The following is an 11673-nucleotide window of genomic DNA, read 5'->3' on the forward strand; positions in this document are numbered from 1 at the left end:
CGAATCATTCGTTACTCGATGCATTACGCTCATGTCCAGACTTTGAATTTCAACTACATGTGTATTTAATTAAATACTCATCAAGTAATTAATTAATATAATAAAATAGGTTAATTGAATTATTTGTTTTTGGAGTGGCACAAATCTATCATATTACGGTTGATCGTAGAAAGCGTTCATACGTAAATACAAATACACATTTTGTTTCATGTTTCGATGAAGGTCTGCAAGATTACACCATTTTCAATTTAATGACGATCGTCGTCAAATGTTCATTCATAAGTAAAAACCTAACATATGTTTCCATGCTTTAGTTAGGGTTAGTGTTGTTGCGCCATTTTCAATATAACGGTAAATGCCATCACGTTTCATCGTTAAAAAAAAACAACTATTTTTCCATATTTCGATGAGAGTCAAATGAGTAACACCATCTTCATTGAATGGTGGATTTCAACACCATTCATTCATAGCTCTAAGTAAACACATATACTGACGTTTTGGTTAGGGTCGGGGGGAGGGGGGGGAGGGCGTGACCCAGGTCCCCGGTTAGCCGGGGACCGTTCCGGCCGTTGTGCCGTTCATTCATAGATAATGTTAATGAGGTTGCGATACGGCGCTCACGATTCAATCAATGAGTCTAAAAATAGCCGACCTCATGACTCGGCGTTAAGTGGTGACCTCTCACGCCGAAAGGTCACGTGTATGTAGCGTCAACATATAATAGCTCGTCATCTTAGAGTCTTAGAGTCCCCGATCCTTTAGTCCCCACCCCTGTTCCAATCCCTGTCCCCACCCCTGGGTCCCCACCATTGAGTTCTCACCCATGTCCCCCACCCCTGTCCTTACCCCTGAGTTCCCACCATTGTCATCATATAACTATAGCTTCATATTTATTCTATTTCACAAATCTTAAAACACTGAAAATTAGTAAGTTTATTAATTTAATTTAATAACACTTTACTTTGATTATAAGTCAAAACAGTAACACAATCATATACTTTTATTAAAAGTAAGCACATAATAACGCATTATGACCTACTTATGTTAAAAGCGAATCGATAATGATAAACTTTCATTAATATGACAAATCTTCATTGATAGTTTACAAATAATGGCCAACTTACTTTCAAAAGTCAAGCAATTATAACCAACTTCCTTTTAATTTTTAACAAATACTAATACACTTTTATTGAATAGTTAATCTATAATGATCAAGTTTCATTTAATAATCAACAAATAACTTTCACTGAACAGTTTAATTATAATAACTTATTTTCATTGTATAGTTAACTAATAATGACCAACTTTCATGGAATAGTTACAAATGACCAACTTTTATTGAATAGTTTACTAATAATGACCAACTTTTATTAAAAAATTAACTAATAATGACCAACTTTCATTGAAAAGTTAACTAACAATGACCAACTTTCATGGAAAAGTTAACTAACAATGAGCAACTTTCATGGAAAAGTTAACTAACAATGAGCAACTTTCATTGAAAAGTTAACTAACAATGACCAACTTTTAATGAAAAATTAACCAATAATAACAACTGGGTCAAACAACAACGCCAGCTTGCAGACGTCAAACTTGAACAGACGATCCCGACCGCTGGCCACGTACAGGCTGCTGACCCCGCGCAGGACGAATCCGTCTGGCACCGCATACGTCAGGTCCTCCTGCGCCTTGTTGACGAAATCCGAGTACTGGCACGCATGCGTGACGTAGTTCCCCGGCTTGCAACACTGGAACCGGAACTTCCGGTCACGTGAGTTGACGTCATAGGTGCTGCTGACGCCGGTGACGATCTCGTCGTTGTAGCACTGGAACTCGAAGTAGCTGGTGTAGTCGTTGACGTCAAACGTCCATTCGCAGTCCGTCAGCGGCGTCTCCAGAAGGGCCGGGACGTCCCCGCAGGTAAAGTTCCAGACTCGGTCGTCTGCTTCCCCGAGGGTGGGGTTTTCTTCGAAGGCGCTTTCTAGGAGAAGGAGAGCCTGGTTGTCTGTGCAGGTGAAGGACCAGTCTTCCGTGACGTTGGTCATTGAGGTGAGAGCGTGGGCAGACGACAGACAGGCCAGGAGCAGAAGGGTTTTCAGTAGTGGTGTCATGGTGACGTCATTCTGTGGACAACAGAAATATAAGTCATGAGTATTTCGCTTTAATAACGTGTCTAATAACGGTATTATAGTGACGACATTTTGTGGATAACAGAAATATGCGTCATGAGTTGTTCACACTAAGAACGTGTCCAATATAGGTGTTATAGTGACGGCATTCTGTTAATAACAATTAAATATGCTATCAGCATATGAAAGTCTACGAACGGTTAACATTGTAGTGTTATAATGACAGCAATATACGAACAGATAAAATAATGGTGTTATAATTACACCATTATACGAACAGATAAAATAAAGGTGTCATAATTACACCATTATAAGTACAGATAAAATAACGGTGTTATAATTACATCATTTCACAAACATCGATTGTTGTGTATAAAGATATACCAGTCTAAGAAAAAGAAAACAGAGATAAAGCTATAACAATTTGTCTGTTGGAGTGGAGTGTGGGGGGGGGGGGGGTAAATGTAGCTTAGTTGTTGTCTGGCTACTGATTATTCAGGTAAAATAACGTTTTTACAGGCGACACTATAAGATAAGACAATGCTAAAATTCAACCTTCAGACACATATCGACGAAAACATGTTGATTTAATAGTTAAACTGAAAATAACAAGAAAAAAATGCGTTTTCACTATCATTATGAAAGACTTTGTAACGAAAAGCAAGAAATCAAACTCAATCAAAACAGTGGCTTTTCTGAAAGTATTGCTCTAATGATCAGAGTTAGGGAAATGACAGGGTTAATGTAAGCGGTAGGGTCGCTGCCTAGGTAGTTGATCTCATCAAACATAGAATCGTTCAACCACTTTGCTTTTTTTTAACTCCAATCAAAATGCACATATTGAAAAGATAGATTCCAACCATGAATTATTCAACACTGCAGTAGTTACTTGTACGTAATCAGTGAATTAACATAACGATAATTAAATCTTTCTAATTAAAACAGACCGGATGACTTACAACACAGGTGACTGGTTTTGAGTTAACTAAGCACTTACCTGCGGTAGTAGAGAGCGGACTTACGAAAAGCACAGCAGATAAGGGAAGGTTTATCTTGTTGTGTTGTATAAAAAACTTGTCTTGGACGGTACAAAAGAACTCCTGCGTTATGTTGTTTTGATCTGTCGGGTTAAGAGTTTTTGGTGGATTTTTCAAGGTCGATTCCAGCTTAGCGGGTTGGATCAGTACCAACGTTAGTCGTTAGGTCACTTCACAGGAGTTCGTCGGTAGTAGGTCAGTCTAATTATTCGACGTAAGGTCATTCGCAATTTTAAAGTTAGATCACTTCACATGAGTCGGTCGTTAGGTCTTTATAATTATGTTTGCCCAGTAGCGTAGCGAGGTCGGGTGTTACCCGGTGCGGGCACTTAATGGTGTCACCACTCAAAGGCGTAGCGACTCTTCCCGGGGACAAATTTTCGATTTGCACCCCCCACCCCCCCGTCATACTTACGATTTGCACCCCCCCTCAAACTTTCGATTCTCCCCCCCCCCCCTCAAACTTTCGATTTTCACCCCCCTCAAATTTTTCTCTATATATTTTACTATTTTTTGCCTTGGTGTCATCCCCCCCCCCCCTAAATGGTGTCACCCAGTGCGGTCCGCAACCCCCGCCCCCCCCCCCCCCCCTCGCTACGCCTCTGCCATTAGATCATTAAACACAATACTACTACAAACATCGGTTGCTGGGTCACTCGCCTTCCCGTCGTTAGGTCACTCATCATTTCATCATTAGGTCATTCACCTTTTTTGTCGTTAGGTCACTCACCCTTTCGTCGTTAAGTCCTACACTTATTCGTCGCTAGGTCACTCACCATTTCGTCATTATGTCATTCAACTCTTCTATGTTAGGTCCATAAACATAGCTTCAACACTAGGTCACTCTGTCATAATATTTACGCAAATCTCGCAACACAACTTCAAATGTGCTTAAATCCACAATTTTTCCACTCAAGTCTACCTTGGGCTGGAAATCAGGACTACGACTTTTATTTTTAACCGTATTTTGAGATAACGATTCAGCTATTAATTAAAAATACAAATAGAACGTGACTCGCATTTTAAATCGGACTAAAAAAAAACTCAAAGTCGCTAGCTTCCAGTTAAAATCTAACTTCCATACAAACAGCAATATTTAAAACGTAGGTCCATATGGCATTTTCTCTGTCTTTAACTAAAGCACAAATCAAATTGTTTGTACTGCCGAATTTTTTTTCTCACTAGGTCACGTGTCGTCGTGGGTCATTGATCTTCAGATCACGATAAGGTCAAGTCAGGTTAAGGAAAAGACACAATATCAATTATAATTCCGGAATGGTTCATAAATTAAACCGATTCTTAAAGTAATTTAATGACGGGGCCAACAAAAAAGGCAGAACATTAAAGAGCATCAAGACATACATGTAGGCCTATAACGTGTGGTCTTACATTATAAAAAAGTAAGTAAAATGATAAGTACCCACATCGAACCCAACTGTCAATGAAGCAGGTGAAGTAGAGTTGGCCTGCTTCCGGGACCACGGCATGTGAAGATACAGTACGGTCACTTTATTTACCCTAATGTGAGTCCGGTATACGTCAGCAACATATGATGGACTCCAGCCCGGGATTCAAACTCGAAACTTGCTGATTACATGTCATGCCTTCTACCATTCGACCAAGCCGTCAAGTCGTAATTACATAGCTTGGTTTTAATTGGATTTTCTGGAGCATACGTGTTTTACGCCCGTAAATCTAGATTTGGTAAATGTAAAACAGATTTTACGTGTGGATTGGACATGCTTAAGGCAAACAGACTTCAGTAAAGCTTGGGAATAAAATCTTACGCACATAAATTTACACTCGTAATGATATGTTAATCAAATACGTGCGAGTTTAATACATTTAACACGTTAATTTTCTTTTAGTATGATCGTCCGTCAAGATTTCGCCATACTTCATCAACTTAACACATAGGTATATTTTTGTGGACAGGTAAAATCCTAATACTTGATTGATCATTAATTAAACCCGATAGTTCGTGAAATCAAAAGTAATATGTAATCTACGGCAGGATTTATTCGGATCAGTTGGTTTTATCTTCAGACGGTCGGTGTCTGTTTCAAACTCTTTGATCAAGGACTGCAAGTTTATACAATTATGGATTTTTAAAACAAATTGAGACCTCCCATTTTGATGACCTGACTTTTACTGTCATTTGTCATAAATGTCATTTAGATGACCTGTCTTTTAATGTCATTTGTCATAAATACTCCCGTGTTAATCTACATTGGCCTTGGAACATTATCATTAAAGCTGCATAATGGCTTTTATCTACCAGGCTCTGTATGTCGATTTTAAAGTTTGAATAGAGACATCAATGACTAAATAATGATATACTGTCAATTTACTAAGAATATATTGACAAAGTTCCAAAAATCAGTCCACGGAGTGCTAAAAGTTTTGTGTTAATCAAAGGATAACTTAATTTTATTTTATCTAATCAAATAAACTCGTTTGGTAACAAGTAAAACCATGAATAATTTAATACAATCCACTGCTATCATGTTATATTTTGTCTGCGTCCATCTAAAAAATACACTACTAACTACAACCATCAAATTAAGTTCAACAAAGTTCTTTCATATGGCTAAAAATACTACATCTCCATCAAGCAAACCCCACCTCCAAAATCTGCCTCAACTAAATCCCACCTCGCAAATCCCCATTATCCAAAACCCACCTCCCTAATCTCAATGAAACAAAACCCATTTCCCAAAGTTCTATCATCCAAATCCCACCCCCTAGATCTCTATTACACTAACCCACCTCCCAAATCTCCATCATCCAAAACCCACCTCCCAAACCTTTTTCAACTAAAACCCACCTTCAAAATCTCCTTCAACTAAATCCCACCTCTCGAATCTCCAAAATCTGTCTCAGTCTTTTTTAAACCTTGGAAGTTAATCTTATGAAAACCAACAGATCATTAGATTAACGGATTAATGCCTTAATAATCCCTGGATTAAAATTTTTAGTCGCTGACTTTTTACCTGTGTGAAAACCACAGTACTGTTTCACCTGCACTGAGAAAAAACTGTGTACTTACACACGTCTCTAAATCTTCTTGCTTACACAGCGTTTACACTTGCGACTTGTATACTATACATGTACACTATACATGTCTAGGTGGAAAATAAGTCCATGTTATAAAAATATTTTTCTTGCAGAACATGTATACTAGCTTGTTACGAGTTTAATTTATTCTAGACATGTATGCTGTGCATGTCGAAAGTGTAAAAGCGCCGTTATAATTCAGTAATTATAATTTTTCTCAGACTATAGATACTCAAATACTTTGCTTACATAGCAGTGACTATACTTACACCAGAGTTACTGTGTTATATTTATGTTTAAAGATTGTTTCCATGAGTCGATGTGCCGGTCATTGGTATTAGTGACGTCACAAATGGATATTGGGGGTCGAGGTGGTGTGGAGTATGGACACAACTGAAACTACTAAATATGCACAGACACAACGATCATTCAAGTTCGATTAATAATTAATTAGAGTTCGTGATGAAAATTCCTGGTATGGTGGAAGGGAGGAAGGGGGGGGGGGGGACTTGGCACCAAGATGGCAATTCTCATAGTACCGCCGCAGGTTCAACGTCGAGTTTTTCAAAAAAGTTCCGTCGAGTTTTTCAAAACTTTATAGGACATAGAACCTAGATCATAGAACCAGGATAGAACACCGCACATCTGTAGTTTTTAAAAGTACCAGATCTATGTCGTAAATTTGAATGGAAGCCCGTGTTTCTAGATGCGAATTCACCAGGTGGTTTAACAATGAGTTAAACAAACTAATTGGTTTAGCAATCGATCAAACAAAGCAGTTTGCTTAACAATGATTTAAACAAAACAGTCGTTTTAACAATTATTCAATCAAACTAGTTGGTTTAACAATCATTCAGAAAAGAACAGATAAATCATGAAATTATACAAAGTTACCTAAATAAAATAAAACGAACAAAATATTTTTTAATTACCAAAGTAAAGTAATAAAATTCATGAAAATAATTTGTTTTATGATTATAGTTCATCTACTTTTAGTTCGATGTATTTGTTGAGTGGTAGATCGCTCAACTACTAACCGGAAAGTCTTGAGTTTAGAACCATCGCCTGGACGCATGTCTGAAGGACGTCCCTAATCCACCCAGCTCTAATATTTCTAACTCACGTTAGAGGAAAAAAAGGCGGCTTGACGTAGGGCGGACTAAACCATCCCTACTTATTCCGAGGTCAAGAATCATAAGGACTCTACTTTAACTTCGTTATAGACCGTTAAGTTTGAAAAGGGAAGTTCACTTACACCTACGAGTTGAAAAAAAAAATGTTTCTCGTGACAAATGTAATTTTTTTAATTTTTACCAAAGCACTTATATTTGCGAAATCGGCATTTCTAAATGGATGCAAAGACGTTCTTTAAGTACACCAAAGGACGTCGTCTGTCTAGAGTATTTGGAGCATAAGTCAAGGTCTTTTAAATAAAATAAAAAATTAGCCATCGCATGAGCGACGACATGTACTTGAAGAGTGTGAATGTAATCGTATGTAGGTCACAGTGGTTTTCTTTTCCAAAACTGTCGTTTTATATAAAAATATCATCGTCATAATATGATCATATTTCATAAAACAATAAGCAAAGAAAACGTACTATTAACATTAATAATTTGTAACTATTTACGTAGACAATGATAACTAAATGTTGTTTTTTTAAATCAAGCTAGACTGGGGTCTACTTAGAAATGCTACAGTTTGAGAACCCCTTTTACCTTGAGATTGAACACGCTAGGCCGGTGGGGTGATTATCATATAATGATTTATGTGACGAGACGCCCTTAAGCCTAGGCGGGGGGGGGGGGGGGGTATTAAAGTCAGTTACCGACGTGGAGTGGGGAAGATTTCATTAAGTCTCCTTGAACGAGGCTAGAGAAAAAAAAACGTTTGCACTTTCTGCGTGAGAACAAAAGTTCAGTCGGGGTTTTAAATATCTTTAGCATCTCTTTGTTCTTTGTGATACTAAATTTAGATTTGTCAATTTTCGCTTAAAACCACAAGTTGAAAAAGTCCAATACACTTTGAATATTATTCAACATGATTAATTATTATTCTCCGATATCATTGAACACACAAAAAGATTTTTTAAAATTATTTAACATAATATATCTGTACGTTTTAAAAATACACTGTTGGTGTTTTTTTGTTAAACCGATGTTTCTTTCCCAAATATAATTAAGGTACTCAATAGGGCTGGGTAGACTCTGGGTACTACTTCCGATCAATGGAAATTACTCAAATGTTACAGAAGGCAGAAAATAAGGTATTTTACTTGTATGTGAAATTTCGTTTATCTATCTGAAACAGTGCTCAAGTTATAGACTTTTGAAAAACCAAAAGAAGAATAAGTTCCACTTCCTGTTATCGGAAATCGCTTTAAAGTTTATATAGAACTTCGAATTTGATATAATACTTATATATGAAATTTAATCAACCTAGCTTTAACGGTACTCAAGTTATCGTGTTCACAGATACACATGCACACATAAACACACACAAGATCGGACAAAATTGCAGAACCATGTTTTTCCGACTCAGGTAGGTGTAAATCGTCGAAATTTGTTAAAATCTCTATTTCAATTTTTTTTGCAAAATTACAATACTTCCTCTATACTTCATGTACGAGAGAGTAAAAAAGCGAACTGGATGGTTAGGTATAATGTGATAGATTGTATATTATGTTAACAAGATATCCCGCTAAATCGTAGGTTCTTGTCGTTCTGGAATAATTTAAATAGCCATTGTCCAACCAAGAACAATCAACACGGTAGAAGTTCGTTGATGTTGGTGATATCGAGACTGATCCGGGGATTCGAACTCGAGACTTTTTGGCTTAGTAGCCATGAGCTTTACCGACCCGACCACGCCGACCCGCATTTTGTCTACTGATACAAACGTATATAGCAAACATTCATGATAAAGAATGCAATAGCATAATTGGAATTGGTATTTGTTCATGTTATTACTAAAACCTCGACAATCAATAGTTAGGTTTTTGCATCTACATTCCAATTTTAAATACCAGATTATTCAACTAAACTTGATTTTTAGATGTTCATTATGAAAGTTCTGAATATTAATGTTTTAACTAAAGGAGCAAGAATTGATCCTTCTTTGTGGTGAGTACTTGCTTAGGTGCAAAGATCACTCACACAGTCAGCCATCTTTAAGGTCTATCGGCGTTAAAAAAAGTCACGTGGTCGTGGTGGTAAAGCTCATGGTTGCTGATCCGAAGAGTCCCGGGAAGATGAAGCTTGTTAGCTGGGGACAGCCACTCTTCTAGGAGAGACAACTCCGAAATCAAACAACTGCTGCCTTGTAGTTTGTTCTCGGTTGGTCAAAGGCTATGGAAGCAAATCCAAAAAGAAAAGCAGGCTGAAATCGGATTCAATGGCCTCAATGGCGCCTAACCAGTTGACACGTATCCTTAATTGTGTTGGAGGGGGATCCCTTCCAACACTTCCAACACTAAAATTAAGAACGAAGAAGAAGAAGAAAGTAGAATAGCGTCGTCACACGAACTATACTTTATTGAACTCTCTTGTTTCTTCATTCATCTAGATTAAGTAATATTTTAATGTGCTTATATGTTAGTGCATAATTAACATCTACCGCATAAGGATTTCGTCTGTAATGTGTCTGTCCCACATTGAAGACAATTTTTTTCCTTTGATCTAATCTTTCGCTGACATCCATACCTACTTGATGAAAAGTTTAGCCGGTCACACAAGCGAGAGGCGATGACACCTCGCGACCTTGCAAATGGCGGAATTTCCCAGCTATAAAATGTGTGTCCTTAAAGAAGCGATAATTTTTGTATGTAGCCGCGAGGATGGATTTAATTAGGAATTAGGAAGAGGGTAAGATCTGTAATGAAAGGTGTGCGTCGTTCATTGCCCCTAACGCTTGACGGATAAAATATTTAAACGTCTTGGGGAAAAAAAAATTAAATTTCACCTTTATTCAATTTTTTTTAGCATTCAAAGATTCAATCATTTTTTTAATCTACATAATTTTAGAATCAAAAGTAATATTATTAACTTTTTTTTTGGTTATTGGATACAGGCATAAAAAGCAAAAGTAGCTGAACAAAAGGGAAGGCACTCTCTGTAAAATAGTTTTTATGATCACAATTCTTATTCAATAGTGTTTCTGACTTAGTTGTATTTGGTAGGTTTAATCTCATAATCAGCTTTATCAAAACTATTGTAGAATAAAGGCCCATTTTGAGGAACCCTAGAGTGATAAGTTGCCTGTGTTATTCGACGTTTTTTAAAGTAACATTAGTCGTGCAAAAAATCACATACACACACATTCATATACAACTATGTAGAGAATCAAAATATGAACTATGTATTTAAGATACGCACACAGACACACAAATACACATACTCAGACATAAACACACACACACAAACACACCCACCCACACACACACACACACACACACACACACACACATATATATATATATATATATATATATATATATATATATATATATATATATATATAAATTATGTGTGTATATGTGTACCTTATGTACATACTACAGATTCTAACTCTGTTACTCCATATAACCTTTGACGTCTGTAAAAATTATACGTTCTATGTCACATCTTTATAACACGACCTTGACCTAGCCACCGCCCACGCCAGTCACGTGTCACCGTTTATATAAGATATAGGGGGGGAGGGGCTTGTTGAAAAGGTCAGTCTGCTGACCCTGGGATCACCGTCAGGTTAAAGTACAGATGACCGTAACACGTCCCCCGGCAACAACAGTATGTGTATGTTGCGGCAACAACAGTATGTGTATGTTGCGGCAACAACAGTATGTGTATGTTGTTGGTTGGTAAAAAAAGTATATGGATGATAGACATGAAAGGGTCACTAAGTGGTCAAATAACAGAACAGACCTAAATAAAATGACAAAATATTACGATATTAAAAGTAACCCCACATTTTTTCAGAAATAATGCCCCCCCCCCCCCCTTCTCTTGGACAACTCACACTTTTTAGAAAATCGCTTTATAAAAGTGCAATGTATCACCTAAAGTACAATCTACATCACCCAAAAAAAAAAGCTTGTACGAAAGTTTATGTCCAACAAGAAAACACACCCGACTGTTAAAGACGGCCATTGTACGTCATGCAATCATGTTTGTCTATCAAGAAGAAACATCGCGGTATCCAAGAGCTTTATTGTCGTATTTCTTCAACATCCGTTAAATCCAGGCTATAATACTCAATCAAAAGTACGCGCAGTTTCCCCAAACATGACAATACTTACTAAAGGAATCAATAACAAACAGTGAGTACAAATAACAACACCCCTTCCCCAGTGCTAAATCAAAAACACCTCCTACTCCCAAGTCGTGGTCAGTGTTAAACTAACACTCCCCCCCCCCCCCCACGCAGTCGTGGTCAATTGTGAATAAACAACC

At 37.3% G+C, this 11673-nt stretch overlaps 1 protein-coding gene across 1 annotated transcript; it reads right to left on the bottom strand.

Annotated features, from left to right (window-relative positions):
• Nucleotides 1-1343: 1343 nt before the first annotated feature.
• LOC131932216 (hemagglutinin/amebocyte aggregation factor-like) lies at nt 1344-3134 on the bottom strand. The gene is made up of 2 exons (XM_059289088.1): nt 3127-3134; nt 1344-2123 (listed from the first exon to the last, which is right to left on the bottom strand). Exon 2 carries the CDS (start codon nt 2109-2111, stop codon nt 1539-1541), a length of 573 nt encoding a protein of 190 aa, XP_059145071.1. The 5' UTR covers nt 2112-2123; nt 3127-3134; the 3' UTR covers nt 1344-1538.
• Between the last annotated feature and the right edge of the window lie 8539 nt (nt 3135-11673).

Source organism: Physella acuta, unplaced genomic scaffold (assembly GCF_028476545.2).
Source record: "Physella acuta isolate Inbredline_101_S28 unplaced genomic scaffold, ASM2847654v3 ptg002113l, whole genome shotgun sequence".
Classification (NCBI taxonomy): Eukaryota; Metazoa; Mollusca; class Gastropoda; family Physidae; genus Physella; species Physella acuta.

Coding starts and splice junctions, on each gene's coding strand:
- LOC131932216 (XM_059289088.1), bottom strand. CDS start 2,111: ATGACACCACTACTGAAAACCCTTCTGCTCCTGGCCTGTCTGTCGTCT.